General features: G+C 37.1%; 1 protein-coding gene across 5 annotated transcripts in view; it reads right to left on the reverse strand.

Annotated features, from left to right (window-relative positions):
• Positions 1-20,469, reverse strand: part of APC (APC regulator of WNT signaling pathway) — a 199,050-nt gene that overhangs the window by 125,716 nt on the left and 52,865 nt on the right. For all 5 annotated transcript variants that reach the window (XM_030567970.1, XM_030567969.1, XM_030567971.1 and 2 more), the window contains exons 2-3: positions 20,228-20,380; positions 29-113 (exon numbers count right to left, since the gene is read on the reverse strand). In XM_030567970.1, coding sequence (XP_030423830.1) covers positions 29-113; positions 20,228-20,362 — 220 coding nt within the window. In that variant the 5' untranslated portion in view covers positions 20,363-20,380. The remainder of the gene's footprint in view (positions 1-28; positions 114-20,227; positions 20,381-20,469) is intronic.

A 20,469-nucleotide genomic window follows, 5' to 3' on the forward strand; every position in this document is an offset into this window, starting at 1 on the left:
CCCTACCTAAAAATCTTTCCAAATGTACCTTTAAGTCGCTCCAACAAATCAATCTGCCCAGAAGAAGCCATTGCCTCATCTTCAATGCTTCCTTGTAGCTGTTTCAGCACCTCCTGTAAAAAAGAGTGGAGCACAACTAAAAAAAAATCCATACCACAACAACTGAAACACAGAACAAATGTATCTCTTCCTCCCCAAATATCAGATTTCATTATAACAACTAATGCAATATTGGCACAAGTCCACTGCGACATTTCATCTGAACAGTAATCCTCTGTCATCATAACAATTTTATTTGACTTGATTTCAACGTTCTTCCAAACATGATTGCATTTAGGAGTTCATTCCCTTAAAATAACATATCACCTTTTACAGCACAATTCATCTCAGTATTTCAAGGAGTTAGGCGTTATCTTTATGTTACACGTGGAGAAAACAAGGTGCACAGAAATGAAGGCCGAAATTATCAAAATGGTTTGCCTAAAATGAGTCCTGTAAATCTATTATTTAGGTACCAAAATAAAAGCAGCTTAATTTTCAGAGGAACTGAGCATCTTTAACTCGCAAAGACTTCAGTAGAAGCATAGGTGCTCAGTTGCCAAAGTTTTTCCATAGAGACTCATCACTGTAGTAACTAAATATTAAGGGTCATAACATATTACTGCTGCTACTACTTGGCTTATGAGAAAAAGATTTAGAACTCAGACATGGACAGCCTAGAATTTGAAGCAAACATCTCTTTCCGCTCTATACTATAAATTGATCAAATTATATAACTGAGCAAGAAAAAAACATGATGCAGAAAAGATTCACTATAAAAAACACTGATTACTGAATTAAAAGGGGCTTCTATGCCTCCAGGCTCCTAATGCTCAATGGCCTAAATTCAGGTGGACAATCAAATGTGAGTTAGGTCTGAAAGCTTTCACTATTATAATGGAGACTCCATCAATAACAAAAATAAATTGAAAAGCATTGCCACAAGGCAACCTCCCCCCCACCCCAAAAGGAATAAAAAAATTATTTGTCTTACCTAATGATTTAGGAACTGCTTTTAGAAGAAGCAGTAATCACAGAAAGACCATGTCCAAATAACTAAATAGGTACCCCTTAGCTACTACATATGGAAAACTGCTTCTACATCAAGAATTGTGCATCTTTTTGTTCACTGTTACAAACCTAAAGAATTCTAGACAAATAATTACAAATATCCTCTTCCTGTTGCTGTCCTTTGTATTTTAAGGAAATGTCTGCTGAGCCACTCTTCCTCAATGCTAACAATTCCTGGAACACGTACAGGAGAGATACCAGATACATTGTGCTCCACTAAGAAGTAGAGAGGAAGAGAGAAAGAATGGATTCCCTTAGAAGCTAAGATGTTCTATATTATGATAGGGGTGCAATCTTGAAGTCCTACTCAGGCTCCAATTACTGTCCCCAATGCAAATTTCAAGTATAAAGGTTTTGAGAAGACACTTCCACACGGTAGGGTGATACAATTTTCCCTGCTCCAACTAGGAGGCAGAGCATGGAGCAACTACACAATCACTCTGCAGTCTCTGGGCTGCATAAGTAGTTGTGGCACACTGTTCAAATATAGGCCTGTGTTTCTGCCAATGGAACTGTATAGTTCAGGTGCAATAACCTGACCCCCATGATTCCCATGCTGCTGAGGGCTAGAGGTAGGGAGAAAGTCTTTGAAATGAGTTATATATTTTTAAAACTCCTGCAGAACAAGATAGAGAATTTATTAAAACAACACTAAAAATGGATTGGTGTGATGTTGTCAAAGAGAATTGCTCATTCATATATTCTCTGATTTCTCTAGCCTAGTCAAATTATTTGTTAAACTGAATGTCAACTTTTTTCCATTAGTTTAAGGTCAGGCAGCAATTTTCTATCCTGTCAAATTTAAGAGTTGTCACAGATGGAATAAAATGTTTTTACACTGTAGTGATTCAAATTAATTTTTTTTACACAAGTCCAGGACCCAATCTGCAAGCTTTTCTGCTGTATTCCTACTGACTTCTGCAGAACTAGTGAAGGATTTTGAAATTACATCTTTACTCAGAACTGAGGTAGTTTTGGTGATGTTGTTTTTGTTAGATACGTATGGCCTTGTCTACATACAAATTTGCACCATTTTAACTAGAAATATACCAAAATAAAGAGTATCTACAAATGGTTTTCCACCAGTTTAACTGGTTTTTAAACAGTAAAAGATAAACCATTGCAAATTTTGTATACAGATGGCTTAATTTAACACTATTTTCCTTATTCTGGATCTCCAGGAGGGTGGGATCCTAAGTATGAAGGCTCCAGCAGATCTGAGTCCATCTGTATGAAGTGGAGTTCTGATGCCATGTCTACGCTACAGGTGCTACAGTAGAACAACTATGCTGCTGAAGCACCATCATGTAGATGCTTCCTACAGTGATGGAAGAGGTCCCCTCCCTCACCCCATCACTGTAGGTAATTTGCATTGATAGGTAGGTCAACAGAAGCATTCTTCCATTCTAGCTGCATCTACACTAGGACTTAGGTAGGCATAGGCACAGCTCTCAGGGGAAGTGATGTAGTTGTGCCCAAGTGCAGAGTAGGCCTCACTGTCAAAACGACCAAGCATGGGGAAGTTTGTACTGATATAGGCAAAGGAATCATTTAAAGATAGCAATGGAAGGTACAGTGCCATGAAACATCAATTTTTAGTAAAATTCTTGGTTGAACTTGTGATGGCCTTACACTCAATTCAACAGAATTTCTGTGTTTATCTGTCCATCTGTATGCAATGCATTAAATTTTGAACATCACAACTGATCATTTCCAAAATTTCAAGGAATTTTCTAGCCATCAATATATAGAATCCTATCAACTGGGGGAGGAGGAGGAGGAATCAGAAAACCGGAACATGGGGAACATGAGGAATAAATAGAGACCCTGCCATTTGATTAGCACAGTCACAGTTTCAAGCACATGTGGAATTGTCTATAGATCAAACAACTGGTTGATGGCACCAATTAATGCCTTCCTATGTAACTATACCCCTGCTCAACCTCCCAATAGAGTTTAATATGTTGACACTCTGAATGATTTATCTCCCAGACAGAAAGCAAAATAATGAGGAGGAAAGGGAAATGGGAGTCAATTGGGGAAGGGGACATGAACATAGCCCTTGCCTCATCTCACTAAAAGCACAAGTACATCCACACCAGGTCAGAATAATGGTCCATCTAGTCAAGTAACCTGCCTTCAGATAGTGGCTGGTGCCAGATACTTCAGAGGGCAATTTATCAAGTGATCCATCTCCTATCATTCAGTTCCAGCTTCTGGTAGTCCGTTGGGTCTGTATTTATTATAACAGAACTGTCACTGTTCTTTACATGTTTTGTTTCTTTAACTTTAATGAGCTTCTGTTTGTTGCATACTTTCATTTATCTGAAACTTTAAATTTATTCAAAGTGTAGCAAAATAAACCAATACTTCTCCTGAAATAACATTTGAGGTAGATGTAAACAGCTGCCACAGATATCCCTATCTTAGCATCAAGTTGGGTTAATTTGCAAAAACCAAGATATATTGAACTTGCTGGACCATTTAAATGTAAGCTCTTATTTTTAAGAGGGTCAGTCGTTAAATTCAAGCGAGCTTTCCTTTGAGATGCAAGGGAGGTGCAGACACTTGTCAATGCTAGGAGAAAATCCAGATATGGAATGGCTTTAAAAGATACAGTCAGCTGTCCGGATTGGTGATTCTGACTGACAGCTCTGGGTACCTAGTCAAAAAGAATTTAGAGCCTGATTTTGCATATTTAGTGACATGGTCTTCATATCTGATGTTCCAAATATTATCTATGAATGTACCTGGCCTTGAATGAAGTGACATTCATTTTCACATTACATCACACCTCATTATATATTTCTTACTATGTTTGTAATTAGAATAGATTTAAATGTTTATGTGTAAAAGCAACTTTTTCTGGTACCAGATTAAGAGATTGCAAACTGTACAACACAAGATAAAAACTAGTACATATTCTACATAATTTAGAATGACAAGATTTAGAACTGCAACCTAATCAAATGAAAAAATGCTGAAAGTTTCCTAATGTTTGGTAACTGCACACAAAGGTGGATGGATCTTTTATATTCATCTCCAGTTCTGTGCATCTCTCCTGTTAACACGGGTTTTAAAAGTAATAGACGTATGGCTGTAAAATGTAAATATAAAAACAAACTCAAATAGGTATACAGTCAAATGCACTGAGCAACATTAAAAAAATATTGAAATAATGCGGGGGGAAAACCTGTGTTATGCATTTGTAGAAGTGTGACCCAGAGACCACTTGGTGTCAACTTGCAGAGGGCACAGGCATAAATAAGGGTTACAGGTCCTGGTTTCTACATACTAGTTCGTCAATGAATGTAATGTAAGGTTTCTACTGAAAGCCTGTGTCACACTGGTACTCAATCATTGTGAAATGTATAAAGGATAATACATAAGGAGTTATACATATGTGTGCGTGTATGTGTAGATACACACACCCACACACATCCTTAAAATTATGTTCTTAAGGTCAATGACTTGGCACTGGTCACCAGAAGGTAGTAAGTTTCTTCCAGACAGGAGACACTTATCTACCTGCCTGCCTATAATGAGGTTGAGTATTGTATACTTCTCACTGAACATCTATTTACAGTCTGAGCAAAATGCTAATCAAGCGATTACAAAGTTTTCATGGGAGATTCTAGACAGGAAAAAAGAAGCAGCAGGGTTAATTTTTTTTTTTAAACAAATGAAGATAATGGATCACTGGAACTATACTGAGGGTGCAGAGATATAACCACCTATCCTTCACTCAGGAGACAAGCTGCCAGCTGACTTGTCTGATGAACAGAAGATTACAGCCGATCTGGCTGGCTGATGCTGGGAGAGAAATTTCAAGTGACCCAACCTTTTTGAAACAGCAGTATGCCTTGTTTAGGCTCTAGAAAGCATGCTATGATTTTATTTAATATATAATCATATATTTCCATTAATTCTACTTACTAATTCTTAAATCTCTGTTCTTTGTTAGATACATGTATATTAAAAACAACAAATTTATTTAAGTGCTGTGTGTAGAGCAGAGTGGTGATCCTGAAGTGAAACGGGTAAGTTGGTGTATACTATTCCTTTGAGAACAGCAGATCTGTGAATTCTGAGTGTGTTCACTGGAACAGGGGGACACACTGTGCTCAGGAGCTGAATGTCCCCATCATTAACCTCTAAAGAGAGAATGGGGCCTGCAGAAGCCTGAAAGGCAGTGCTTGAGTTAACAAATGCTGGCAGAGTTGGGGAACTGACCCCTGACCCACAGCAGGCACAGACATGGCTTCCTCACACTCAAGGCAGATGGTAGCACGGTGTTTTACAACCCTGCTTCCCAAAAGCACCCATCGCTGGAGGATTCTCCAATATTACTATAACTTTAAAGGATCTCTTACCTGACTTCCAAAAAATCTGAACTTGACACCTGGTTAGTAGTACTAATTATAGTAATAGTCAATAGCATATTGTTGCCTGTTGAAACACTATGATAGCTCAACTTTTCACTTCAGGAAAATATAACTTCATCTCAAATAAGAAATGCTATTAACTTTTCAGGTTCTTCGGACAATGATGTTTTCAGTAAGAAAACTAGTAGCTGTATTCATTTGATGTCATGGTGCTCCAGAGCTGTCATTTTCTGTAGCTACATAGTGAATTCTGTTCAATTTTAAGTTTATGTCAAATCAGTTTAAATATCCTATTTTGTGCTTAGTGAGAATAGCATGTCCAAAGTCATGTCAGGGACTATAAACATCACCAGCTTGATCTTGCCTAATACTCTTCTCACAAAAATAAGTGTTTTTATTTGATTATTCAATCAACTGATTTTCTGTATGCAACCTTTAGAACTATCTGCAAAGCCTAACTCCAAAAGCCAATGCTTCTGGAAATGCAGTAACAGAAAATCGCTAAGGTCTCTGCAAATACAAAAAACTCAGTCACAGGAAAGGCATCTCTTCCCACTTCTTGTTTAAATGCACATATTCAGTGATATCTGAAACAAATACAGTTTTGAAAATGTATTTTTATGCTGAATTTTGCAGGTACTCAAAGTTTGAACATTATTCAGTGTATATGATTTTGGAAAAACCCCATCCCAATTTGCAAATTTGTCAAATTACATTAGCTGAATAATCACACAAGAAGAATTATTCTTAGAGTGTATTTGATTTAATTTCTTTTCCACTGACTAGTATAGTAGGTATTAATAAAAATGCATATGAGCTTATATTTTTGTCTTCTAAACTTGTATGTGTTTCAAACCTAATACTTTTGGGAGTTACTTTTGGGGTTGTTTTTTTTTTTGGTTTTTTTTTTTTAAAGCTGACCTGCTCATTTTCACAGAAAGAATTCATTCACTCTCTAAAACAGATTACCTTGTTGTCTTGTAGACAAGATCAGATATTGCAGCTGTATTAACTGAGGAAGATTATGTGGACAATTTAAAGAAACTTTGCTATATTCTTTATGCATATTAAAGAAAAGCAGTAAACTCTAATATTTCTATCAACTTATACAGTTATCAGGTGTCACTGTTTTTTTGTTTATTGTCTGATTGATAATGCCAGACTAATGACCCCCCAGAAAGACTGCAGAAGAAGCAATTGAAGGATCACTGGTTTATACAGCTGCCAGCTACTTTTCCCGAGCTTTCGTTCCTCACTTTGGGGGAGGGAAGAATAACTACAGCAACTGCTACGCTAAATATGTTTTTTGTCAAAGTCAAATTCTGTTCCAAAAGTAAAATGTCACTTCACAATTGTACTATTTGATAATTTCATTTTATACCGATTTCCTCACCCAATGTTAACGTAATGTGTATATCTACACAACTGAATAACCCCTATAACTAGTATCTGCACAATGCAAGTAGAATCTATAATCATTACTTTGAATCTATAATTATCAATTACTTATTTCTGTTCTCTCCTACTCCAGTTCTCTTTTGGGCACGCACTGGTGATTATTATAGTACCTAATACAGGCCATCTTTATGTCATGAGCTTATTCATCCTTCAGAAAACCGTTTATCAAGAGACTTATAATTTATTCACTTCTTTCAATTGATGCATGCGATATTAATTTGGGACTAGTTCGTACTCAGTGGTTTGATAAAATACTTCTATTTATTTCCACACAGTAGTTTGTGAAGCTTTTTATATATTTATAATCATATTTCTGAGTTTAGTTTATGAATTCCTAGTCTTGCTGTTTTTTTGTTTTTAATTAAAAAAGAGGAAGCAATTCAGAGTAAGTTTTACAAATGGCTAACTGATTACTGTTTCTACATTTAGATTAAAAGGATATTAATACAATATTACAATGTAAATAGTCATTTTCTCCACCCTTCATAGATTAAAATTTGTGTGTTTACTCCAGGGTGGATTTGATTTAAATCACTAGTCAAGAAAACTCGATTTAATCATGGATTTCTACATAAAAGTGCATTCTTGTTGGTTGTTATAACCTTAATACATAATCTTCACAACTCAGATATAGCTGTAGGTTTAATTTTTAGACGGTACACACTATACATTTTTCAAAATAAATCACTTCAAAACTTTTCAGATTAGTTTTATAGCTATATCAGAAAATTAATGATTGTTTGGTTATTTCATTTACCAAAGGTAATTGAAGCAGATATTTATTAAGTCATTGGGAGGTGGATGATCTCCAATTCAACACGTTAATCATTATTTGGAGGATTATTTTGCCATGCTGTATTAGGAGGAGAACAGCACCAGATAGACATTTACATTGTTTTATTTAACTATTTCTCAGCTCTATATATTATTTATGTATTTATTTAAAAACATTTGTGCTGTTAACAAGCATGTTGTCTCTGGAGACACAAATCCACAGTTTGAGAACTGCAAAACCAAACATCTCTGATGGTGTCTTCTAGACCAGGGGTAGGCAACCTATGGCATGCGTGCCAAAGACAGCATGCGAGCTGATTTTCAGTGGCACTCACGCTGCCCGGATCCTGGCCACTAGTCCCAAATTAATTTTAAATTAATCTTCTTAAACATTTTAAAAACCTTATTTACTTTACATACAACAGTTTAGTTATATATTACAGACTTTGAGAAAGACCTTCTAAAAATGTATTACTGGCACGTGAAACCTTAAATTAGAATGAATAAATGAAGACTCAGCACACCACTTCTGAAAGGCTGTCGAGCCCTGTTCTAGGCTGAGTCCCATAGGGTAGATAGAAAGATTAGCCTAAACAATCTATACAGAAGCCCCTGGAACACCATTAGATTGGGTCCTTAATTCATGAACTACTGGAACTCATTTACAAAACTTTTCTTAAAACATTACATGAATATATTGTCTCATACTATAGAATTAGAATTTATAATCCCTATTCTATGATGAGATATCTTTGAGCTAATGTATCTTAATTAAAACTATCTTTAGACAGGTTTTGTTCCTACCCCAATTAATCTGCACAAGGGCCAGTGACTGCTCTGCTGTGATTGTGCTTTATTAATTTGAATATTGACTTGTAAAGGCAATGGAAAAAAATCAATGTTGTATTACATTAAGCAGAGGCTGACATTAAGTATTAAAGTCAGAGTCTGGATTAAATTCTGCCATGCAAGGCACCTTTTTAAAAAAAAATGTTTAGAAACAATGGAAAGCATTTCTTGCTTATCTTGAACAAGCAAAAAAGTTCAAAAAATAGTATTTAAAACTGCTACTTGAAACAAATATGAAAGTATTAATTGCCATTTAAAGCGTAAGATTTCATCATTTTAGTTTTCTCAATACTCTGAGATTCTTCATATAATGTAACACTCTATGGATCACAACTGAGCAAAAACTGGAATTTCCATCACAGGGGAGGTTTCAAAATTTCAACATGTTTTTGTTCCAAATTGGGACAGCAAGTCAAAATATCAACAGTTTTTGCTGAATGAAAGTTTGCAAAAAAATCTATTCAGAAAATTCAAAGTGTTTTGTCTCAATACTTTCTACTAAAACAAAATGTGTCAACATTCCTAAATCAAAATATTTCATCTTGAGCCAGTTTAGACATTGAACATCTACTTAAGGTGCCACAGTGCCTCATGGGAGCTGTAGTTTGGTTGCCTCATGCCTTCATTCTTCCCTGTGCACAGGACTTCCTGCCTGGACTACATTTCATGATGCACCACAGTCACATGACTCCAATATATCATGTCATATAATTGGATGGATGGGGGGCAGGGTGGAGAATTGCAGTTCATCAAGGGAGATGTAGTCTGGCCAAAGAACCCATCCTATAGAAGAGAATGGAGGCATGAAGTGTCCAAATTACAATTCTCTATGGCACTTTAGGCAGAGGAAGCTGAAAAAACATCAATGAATGCATCAAGTGATGGGAAGAGAAGATTTTATTTAATTGCTTAGACACCAATGATGGGAGCCTAACTAATAAACAAGAGCAATTCCAATTCCTCATTTATGATCATAAATTCAATTTAGTTGGTATTACTGAAATCTGGTTAGAAAATTTACATGATTAGAAATTTAAAAATTGCTGGTTATAATCTATTTAGGGAGGAAGGATGTAGAGGCAAAAGGGGAGGGAAAGTAGCACTCTTTACAAAAATGGTATTGCCTGTTTCCAAGTCACTGACAATTTGGAAATAAATGATCTTGAATGTTTATGATCCATGTTCTAACACAACATAAAGCACAAGATGTGGTACTAGTTGGTGTCTGCTACAGACTATCAAATCACACTAGAGAACAGGATGACCAGCTCCTTAGCCACAAACCCAGAGTCCAAGCCCCAACACCTCCCACAGGGCTGAAGCAAGGAGCCATTGGAGCTGAAGCCCTGATTCTTGAGACCCCACCCCCGCAGAGCTGAATTCCGGAATCCCAAAGCTCTCCATAGGGCAGAAGCGCTGAGCCAATAGGCAGAGTTGGGGAGACAAAGGGATGTTGTCCCCCCACGCCCCTAAAACTATAGTGCAAGAGCAGGGCAGTCCCGGGGCAGCTTCACCCACCTCCTGCACCTCCTTCTCTCCCCACCTCCTGACCAGGTCAGAGCCGCAGTGTGGGACAGCTGCTGCTCTGGCTGGTGCCATGGAGCAGGCAGCTGTGGTGTTCCCTCGTCTCCTGCTGCTGCAGGGGGTTGAAGCTGCTCCTCAGCTCCAAGTCCCTTTGCTCACACAACCAGTCAGAACTGCCTGGATCGGGAGACCTGGCTCTGTGGCTGGCAGAGCCCTCGGGGAAGAGGGACCACAGGGAAACCCTCCCAGCACACAGTCCCTAGCTACCCCACTCCCTGCACCCTGAGCTCTCCCCCTGTCTGCACACAGTCCCTAGTTACATCCTCCTTGCATCCTGAGCTGTTTTCAAACTTTTGAGCTGAGCCCCCAACCTTTCAGTTATAATTTTTGGTTCCACCCACCCCCCACAGCCCTGACAGGGTAGGTGGCACTCCCTCCCCAGACCTTGCCAAATGGAGTTGGCTCGAGTCCTGCTGGCCCCTGCCCACCCAAAATAGAAGTCAAACTACACCTATGCCCAAGTTCTCACCTCCTCTGGCTCAGAGCCTCAAGTGCCCTCCTACCCCGCTGGACCCTGGAGTTTTTAATAGTATGTTGTGGGGGAGAGGGGCCTCAGAAAGAAAAAGGTTGAGAATCCCTGCTCTACCACACCTCCCATTGACCTCAGACAAAGGGGGCACAGTCAAAAGAAATGGGCTATTTCTGGAGCACCTGTAAGCTCCAACAAATTTCCAGATGCCAGAAATTCCCTTTGTGGCCATCGGCAGCAGTCTCTCTTATAGTTGACTATTTTAGGGGAGTAGGATGGCATAAAATTGGCCTCAGCATTTGGGAGCTGCAAATAGCTCCTTTGCACACATCCTTCCTTTACTGTGCCTATTGCTTCTTAGACACATCTATGAATCCACCCAATACATACATGCTTTACAAATGCATTGTTAAGATAATTTTTTTTATTGATATAGGACCAAAAACTACAGCCAGAGCCTTGCTCTGGTAGACACTGTTCACATATGTTAAAAAAAAAATAGTCCCTGTTTCAAACAGCTTATCAGCATGTGACAAGAAGCAACAGGCTGGGAAAAAACAAACCAAGTGGAATACAAGGGAAGCACAATGTTACAATTATGTTTAGCAGCCTTGGTGCACTAACTGCCTAGACACTGGTGGCACAATAAGTTCACAATGCTTTGTGCAGTAAAGCATTAAATACGTAGTATTTTTCAATGATTACCTTAACTATAGCCAAATATTCTGACATTTTGTTTTATATAAAAAGCTCTACTTTCAACGCCTTTGCCAACTAAAATCAATATGGCAAATGTCTTTCTGTAATTCTTTGGTAGCATTTATTAAAGTTGATATGTTCCCAGACAGGAGCCAATTAATAATGGTAATGGTTTAACTATAAAGTAGGCATTTCTACTATACAAAACTAGGAGGCGTTACTAAAATTGGTATATAGTTCCCCTAAGATAGATATATAATCATGATTGTATAGTTTATAGTTAGCAATTTATTGTAATAAAGCTTTTTTAATGTAAACTGTTTGTATTTATTGGTATAACAAAGCTACAGAGAACATCCTTACACCTTTTCTAACATTTTAGTCCAAGTTAATGCAAAGCAGGATCGACTTTTTACAAAAATATACTTTTCAGAGTTTACTGAGGTAATTGCTCTCCGGGACTTTGGACAAGACTGTTATCTCTGATTTCTTTGAAGAATATACCTCATGAAGAATATGCTTCTTTCTGTATTAGGTGACAGGTATTTTGACTACAAAGTTCCTGGTAACAAAACTACTCTAGACCACAACTATACTAATATCGTTGACTTTTCCCCTATCAAAAGGGTACAGTATCTTAGCTCCTGAAGCCAATGAGAGGGTCCATTGATATAACTTTTATAGCATACGTATTGTTCTGCCTTGGGAACCAGATTCTCAAATGTTTGTTTTGGAATCTATAATTTTAATGACTAGTGCATAATAAAACATACAAAGAAAAATGCAGTATATTAACGTCAAATTTTAAATAAGCACTTCAGTTACAGAAATCTCTGGTTGTAATGTATTTGGTCACCGAAAATAAAAATACACTCATCTGTTTGCCTAATACTAATCTAATCCATTTTAGTAGAACTTTTAGAACAGCGACTATTATGTGAATTTAAAAATAAACAGAATTCTCCCTTCCACATTGCCAGTAGATTTTACTATTTACCAAATCTAAAGGCAATGCTTGAAAAAGTAGATTTTCCTCTCTCATTGCCCTACTGAAACCTTCCACTGTATGTAAACAAAAATATTCTCTCTACAGTCTTAAGAGTAAAAAGAGGGCATCACAAACACTGCATGTGCTCTCAAAAGTGCCATGGGTTGCATTAGTTTCTCCATCTTTGGGGTTCGGACTTTTACCCATTTAAAGGACCCCACTGCATAAGAGTGAATGGGCTTCCACTGAATAAACGGCCATCCAGCATGGGAATTATCTCCAACAAGCTTCCAAAGAAATGTCTGCTGCCTTAAGAGAAAAAAAATTCCTTTAGACTCCACTGTAATTCCCCTATTGGGAAGCGGGGCGGGGGAAGAATGGGATCTGTGTTGGAGTTTCTTCTCGTCATGGTCCACCACAAAAGGAAGCTGCCTCAAACTCCCATGACCAACAAGAAGGCCCATTAAATAGGGCCTCAAACACAAGAGGAATCCCCTCTTGGGGACTGGTCCTCTTGATAGTCCTACCTGTGAGAAGGTTCTGCTAGCAGTGTACCAAAAAAGGTCTTATTGCTAAGGTTAAGTTTTTGTCATGGGTATTTTTAGTCAAAGTCACAGATAGGTTGCAGGCAAAAATTCACAAAGTCCACAACCTGTCCTTGACTTTTACTAAGAATATCCAGCAGGGGCTGACTGCCGGCTGCTGCTCTAGTCCCGCAACACTCCTCCTGTGGCATTGACTCCGTCCTGGGGACCACTGCTCCTGCTCTGCTGGCCCCAGCAGCTGCTGACCCGGTGGCTGATGCTCCTGGGTGGGGGCTGACAACCTGCTGCTGAGGCAGGATGAAGCTGAAGATGTTATGGAGGTCCACTAACGTCACAGAATCCATGACCTCTGTGACAGAATCAGATCCTTACTTATTTCATTTGCAGAACATCCAAATAGCCCCCTTAAAGTCATCCCACTGCTGGGTGTTCTGAAGCATGCAAAGAGTTTGTTTACATTAGAAAAAGTGGTCATGATTAGATCAGGGTTAATTACAAGATCATAGCAAGCCCCAACCTAGGCTGAACCACTTTTCTTATTCAAGAGATCAGGACTGAAGGAAGTGGAAATGTGGATGCATGCCCCTCAGTAATTTGTAGAGATACAAGATGATGCAGCAGGGATTGTACCGAATGGGCAAGGGAACAAAGGTCAGCCCTCTACCACTGAGCACAAGGAAAGCATCAGTTTTCACCAAGTATTCCACTTTTTTTTAATTAAATGTTGTATTGGTTGAAGTAAAGCATAAAGGAATAACCACAATCAAATAAGACGACAAAGGTAAAAAAGCCATATTCACTCACACTGGACAATAAGTTATATTTATTAAGTGTTCATGTTGTAAGTAAAGACATTGTCCAATGTATAACATATATGTAAATTGGCTTGATTGATCCTGATTTATATAAACATAAGAAATATTCACAAATAAAGTTATGCTAAATAAAGTAGTCATACTTAAGTTTTGAAAAATGCATTAATTTTTAAAGATCACTACTTTACACTTTTCCTGTCCTTCACAAAAGCCATAAAAAAAATTAAAAAACTTTACAAAATTAGTATCTTTCTTTACCAATAGTTGCATGGTCAAAATACATAATGAAAATAAAGCGCCAATAATAATCATTAAAGCAAACCTTCTGCTACAATTGCATCCTGCCTGTTAATGTTATGCCCTTATTTATATCTGATCTGAGACAACATACCTATTACATTGGATAAATGTAAAGTAATGCACATTGGAAAAAATAACCCCAACTACATATACAATATGATGGGAGCTAATTTAGCTACAACTAATCAGGAAAGAGATCTTGGAGTCATCGTGGATAGTTCTCTGAAGACGTCCATGCAGCACGCAGCAGCAGTCAAAAAAGCAAACAGGATGTTAGGAATCATTAAGAAAGGGATAGAGAATAAAACGGAGAATATCTTATTGCCCTTATATAAATCCATGGTAAGCCCACATCTTCAATACTGCGTAAAGATGTGGTCTCCTCATCTCAAAGAAGATATACTGGCATTAGAAAAGAGAAGGGCAACTAAAATGATTAGGGGTTTGGAACGGATCCCATATGAGGAGAGATTAAAGAGGCTAGGACTTTTCAGCTTGGAAAAGAGGAGACTAAGGGGAGATATGATAGAGGTATATAAAATCATGAGTGATGTGGAGAAAGTGAATAAGGAAAAAAAAGTTATTTACTTGTTCTCATAATACAAGAACTAGGGACCACCAAATGAAATTAATGGGCAGCAGGTTTAAAACAAATAAAAGGAAGTCCTTCACACGGTGCACAGTTAACTTGTGGAACTCCTTGCCTGAGGAGGTTGTGAAGGCTAGGACTATGGGTAAGAAATGGTGTCCCTAGCCTCTGTTTTTCAGAGGGTGGAGATGGACGGCAGGAGTGAGATCACCTGATTATTACATATTAGGTTCACTCTCTCTGGGGAACCTGACATTGGCCACTATCAGTAGACAGGATACTGGGCTGGACATAAGAATGTCAGTCTGTCCCAGTATGGACATTCTTATGTTAACAATTAAATAAAGTAATTTCATCTCAAAGAGGAAAACAAAACAATGCATTTAATAAATTAAATGTTTCTATAACTTTCATTAAAACTGTCTTAATGCTAAAATTTAAAGACAGCTCAAAGTTATTATGCTGGAATGCATCTCAACAGTGTTCAGAAACAGAGCAAGAAATGAACTGGATAACTTACTTGGCATTCTCTTAGATAATGTATTTTGAATTTATGTTAAGGAATGCACCGTAAAACATGTCACTTTCTGAATCACAACAGTAGAATTTTATCTAAAAATAGCTGTCATGACAAATACATCTACTTAATGTTGTCTTTATGCACTATGTTAACACTTACTGACTCCTTTCCCTGTGGATTCTTAGTCTTAACTGCTGAGAATTTTTGGAAGGTGTATATAGAACAATGAACAATAAAATATCCTCTTTCCCATCACCAAATATCACAGCATATGGTGCGCTAAAGCTCTTCCTGATTATTTGCAGTTAGATCAAGATCAACACTAATATTCTGTATTTATTTTTTTTAATTGAAATAGATAACATGATTAAGGCTATGTTTTAGTCTTGGGTATTTTTAATAAGTATCAGGTCACAGGCAGTAAACAAAAATTCACGGCCTGTGATCTGTCCATGACTTCTACTACATACCTCTAACTAACACCTGGGGGGGCTGCTTGGGGGTGCCACTATTATTGGAGGGGGGCAAACTGTGTAATAAAAGTGCTTTGTTTTCTACTGCTTATGTTTTTAACATGGAATATAATTTACGTTTAGCACTATGAAGAAAATGAAAAAGCAACTTTTGGATTGACAGCAAAGGGGAAAACAAATTTACACACACTTTTGGAGTACTGCTCCAAATCATCACTTTAAATCAGTTCAAACAAGAACAGTGATAGGGCATTCTTAAAACCTAACTACAATTGTGCACAAACAGAGATAAAACGTTCATCCTCAAGTTTATACTGTATAGTAAGAAATGAAGTCACAGTAAATATTGTGGGCCAGATTCTGTTCTCAGTGGAGTTACTCCAGATATACATCAACCTAACAGAGAAAAATCTAGTCTTGTATATTAACTCTTATAAAGGGAATACTCTGAAGGAAAGAACAGATGGGAGAATTAAATATGTAAACCTCTTACGTATTGAGAAAGAATCCAGCTTGCACTCTTACCTCTGTTTTTAACCCCTACAGAGGGTTCATTAGATAGCTGCTCACAAATTAATTCTGATTCCTAGACTTAAGTGAAATGCTTGATACCGTATATCTTACTATAGCTACATGTGGACAAAGGAGAAAGGAAATGAAAGCTGTTGAATTTCAAGAAGAGTTAAGCAGAATACTACAAACTGAGAAGTGGGGTGAAATCTGTTCATACACAGAACACTAAGGCTATATCTTCATTGAAAAAAAAGTGTTTTTTACAGCAGGATAACTAATGCCCCTTAGCTATCCCGATGTAAATGCTACAGCAGCCACAACACTTTTAGTTACTATACCCATAAACTACAATGCTAAATATATTTCTAAAAAACTTTAAATAAAACTAAGGTTTATTTCTGACAAGAAGAATACTATACTTTCAGATTTAAAAAGGGTGTGGACAACTTTAACACTATTTTTTTTTGTTTCCTTATTGATTTTTACAATAAAGTAGTAAATAAAGCTGTAAACTCCAGTTTCCTTCCAAATTTATCAATAGCCTGAATTTTTTGTTTTATCATCTTCAGAATCTTCAAGCTTTCTTCAGTTTTTATGGACCAATAGAAGCATTGTGTTGATCATTAAATGACACCATATTTGCTCATTTGCAGAGCATATTTTACATTCCTGCACTGCTGCATCTCATCTGACACACAGCCAATGGCAGCACTTGCATCTCTTCTGTAAACTATAATTGGTTTGAAGAAGGGTTTGTATTTTTTGTAAACAGTTAATCCTTGAAATGTCAAAGTTTAAAAAACAAGCTGGACATTGTTTCCTTGATCATTTGTAGCACTCCTTATAATACTGCATATCCAGCCTCATTTACCATCGTAGCCCTCTTTATAGATATACACAGAAACAGTTTCCTCTTTCAGACTTCATATCTAGCTTTAAACAATAGTCCGACAACACACTTCCCCAAAACTATATAGTTCTCTCTCTCACACACACATGATTAGCTAATTATAAACTTTTATTTCTAATATTAAACCCTTGCATTTTTTTTTAAATTGGTAGATTATTAAGAATGAGGCACCCAATTCTCTCTCAGCTATCACTTATAATTACAAAAATTACCAATTTCTTTAAAATATTAACTTTTTAAAATGCTTTCTTTAAAATATACTTACAAAAATGTGATAAATATATTTTCCCTGCATCTGCTAATATTAAAAGATTATGCACAAAACTGTAGATCAAAGTGACAAATTTAAATAAAGATTTTAACAATCCAGAGAATAACCACAAACAGATTTTAACTATGCTAGAACAGGTCAAATAGAGGATGTAAAAGACTATGACTATGTTTCTGTAAAAATTCTACATACCCAGTAGATCTCAACTATTTTTTTCTTTTGGGCTTTTATTTGGTGTCGGGTCTGCTAAGGCTCTACACCAACTCTCAAACAATGGCAGAGTACATCCCAAAGTAGAGATTAATATTTCAGAAACAGAGTATTTGGAGTGTCACTTGTTCATATGTAAAAGCAGCAAAGAATCCTGTGGCACCTTATAGACTAACAGACGTTTTGGAGCATGAGCTTTCGTGGGTGAATACCCACTTCCTCAGATTCACCCACGAAAGCTCATGCTCCAAAACGTCTGTTAGTCTATAAGGTGCCACAGGATTCTTTGCTGCTTTTACAGATCCAGACTAACACGGCTACCCTCTGATACTTGTTCATATGGTATTTACAGAGCTTTCATCCACTCTATTTTTATGTCTACTTCTGCTAATTATTTTTCTTTATAAACATCTCATCCATACCTCATCGTGGCATTTGTGCTATACAAACACTGACTCTAGATATGAAGACAGGTAGCTTCCTCTAAGGAAACAAAGTCACTTAGACAATGCTAAAGACTATGAAAGAAAAATTAAGAAAAAAGAAAGAATTTAAGTATATCTATGGTGCATGCAGCCCAAGTTCACCCAAAGATTGTGAATCCCAAGGCCATTCCCATCCCCAGGTTTATTGCATAAGACCAACCAATACTACTGATCAGCCTTCAAAATAAATCAAAGCAGGGCTAGAAAACTTTTTCACATACAAGCCGGGGACAATATGAAAGCTAAAGAGGGAAAAGACAGCACACAACATGAGGTGCAAGGAAATGCTAGTGAGAAGCCAGTCCCTATCATTAGCTTCTGCAAAAAAAGAAGGCTTAGTATTCCTACTATGTGGTCATCCCTGGATTTTTCTGGTGATCTCCACTTTCACATAGACCTTTGGCTACTAAGTGTCTGGTAAATCTGAAACAAATACTTTCCCATCTGTAAGTGTTCTTATTTTCTTTATTTCATCCCAGAATCTTAAGGAGAGAAAGTATCTGCTACTCCCTACTCCTCATTCCTGACTGCAGTGAAAGAAGCGGGAGATGGCGAAAATATCATCCTTGATCATCTTAAAAAGTCTTTGGTTTTTTTTAAATATAATTTTCCTGGTACATATTCATTGAAAAAACATGACTAGAACTGAATTTAGGGTCAAGCAGCTAGTGTAAAAGACTGTAATTTCCTCCCAAACTGAGGCAGAGATATCTTCATAATATACTGTAAAAGGGCAATGCAAGAATTAAAATATATATATGTATTGGCAAAAAATGCAATTCTTTGAAGAACTATCATGTCTGATGTCAGTTATTTAGACCAAAACAGAAAAAAAAATAGACTTGCACTAATGAGGACATAGTTTTCAAGCTATATACGGGGAAAGTGTGTTCAATAAAAAGTATCTTTTAAAAAATTACTATATTCAATAGCAAAAGTGAGCAAGTTACCCAATTTTGCAAAGCTTTATAATAAAAATGAAAAATCACGTGGCAAACAAAGCTGCCATCTGAATTGTGATCAATTGAGGCAGCAGACAAGCAAATGTTGTTTACTATTTTAGTGCCTGAGAGGCTCGAGGCTTCCCAGTGTCCCATCCTTCCCACTCCCTATTCACCTGACCCTTCCCCATCCATCCACATGTATACCCCTCCCCATTAACCCCCATCACTACACTCCAGCCTCCCTCTCCTCATTTCCACCTACTCTTCTACCCCCAATCACCTACCCTTCCCAGCAACCACTGCATGTATAATTCATTTTCTTTTCAAAAATAGTTTCGATGACTTCTAAATATTCTGCTGTACTCAGATTAAATTTCCCCAAAATGAAAATGCTCCATACTGGAGCAACATACCTCTTTTTTTATTATTATTATTTCAAAATTTTGCTCTGGGTTAGATTTGAACTCACAGTGATTATGGGGAATGCAAATTCATTGGCTAGAACATTTCCTTGAAGCCACACAACTCTTGTGAATCTTACGTGCCTTACAAAACTGGGCTTTCCAGCTCTCTGCATATGTGTAGTATAATTCATTAGATGCTCAAGCTTTAGCAGTGCTTGCTGGAACACCTATCTGGAGAAGCAAACTATATGTAATCTGATTTCCCCCAACAGGTTAACAGATGTCACGCACTTTGTTGAGGTAACCCTCAACCATTGGAGAACCTGGTACAATCTCAGCCCTGGTTTATATCTATCTGTGTTCAAAAATTGGTTACCAGAATAAGTGAACTGTAAGAAAAACTTTTTTTTATAGAGAACTGTATTTCAGGAACTTTTTGTTCAAATAGCCCCAAATTTAGTTCACTGACCCAAACCACATACTTCTCTGAGGTATACAATTTCAGGACAATCCAATTAGTCTAAAATTTTAGAGCACTCTGAACAGCACTATAAATAGAAAGCCGGTCTTAATCTTAACTATATTTGTTGAACTATGTCATCAGACTAGATTTCCTGCTAGGAAGCTCAGTTGCGAAAAAAATGCAGCAATCATTAATACACGCCAGAATAAGAGAGAATATCAAAAACCAGAAAATGGTTCTAAAAACAGTTTTGAACTTGTTTTTATTTTCTTGATGAAAACCTTCTGCAAGTAATTAGACTTGATTGATACACTACTTAAAGATATTGTAAGAGGATTTTTATCGGAATCTAAAACCACATAAGACCCCCTAAGCATCTAATAACCCCTAAAATGTTTATACAGAAATACTCCAAAACAAAAAGGTTACATCAAAAGCTTCCATGTACACAGGAACACTCTTTTGATACCTTCATATTAGATGCCTCAGTTTCCAGTTTTGTAAGATGATTTGAGTTGTCCTCTAGTTCTTGTCGAAGATTTGAGTTCTCCATCTTTAGCGCCTCAACTTGCTTTAACAACTGATCATATGAAGCTGCAGCCATCCTGGGCTACCCCTGAACCTAAAAAACACAACAAAAGATTTTCAGTGTTTCAGAAAAAAAAAGAATTGTGAATTTTGAGGCAATGCTACCTCTCTTCCCCAGTTTCT

Source organism: Gopherus evgoodei, chromosome 6 (genome assembly GCF_007399415.2).
Source record: "Gopherus evgoodei ecotype Sinaloan lineage chromosome 6, rGopEvg1_v1.p, whole genome shotgun sequence".
Lineage (NCBI taxonomy): Eukaryota > Metazoa > Chordata > Testudines > Testudinidae > Gopherus > Gopherus evgoodei.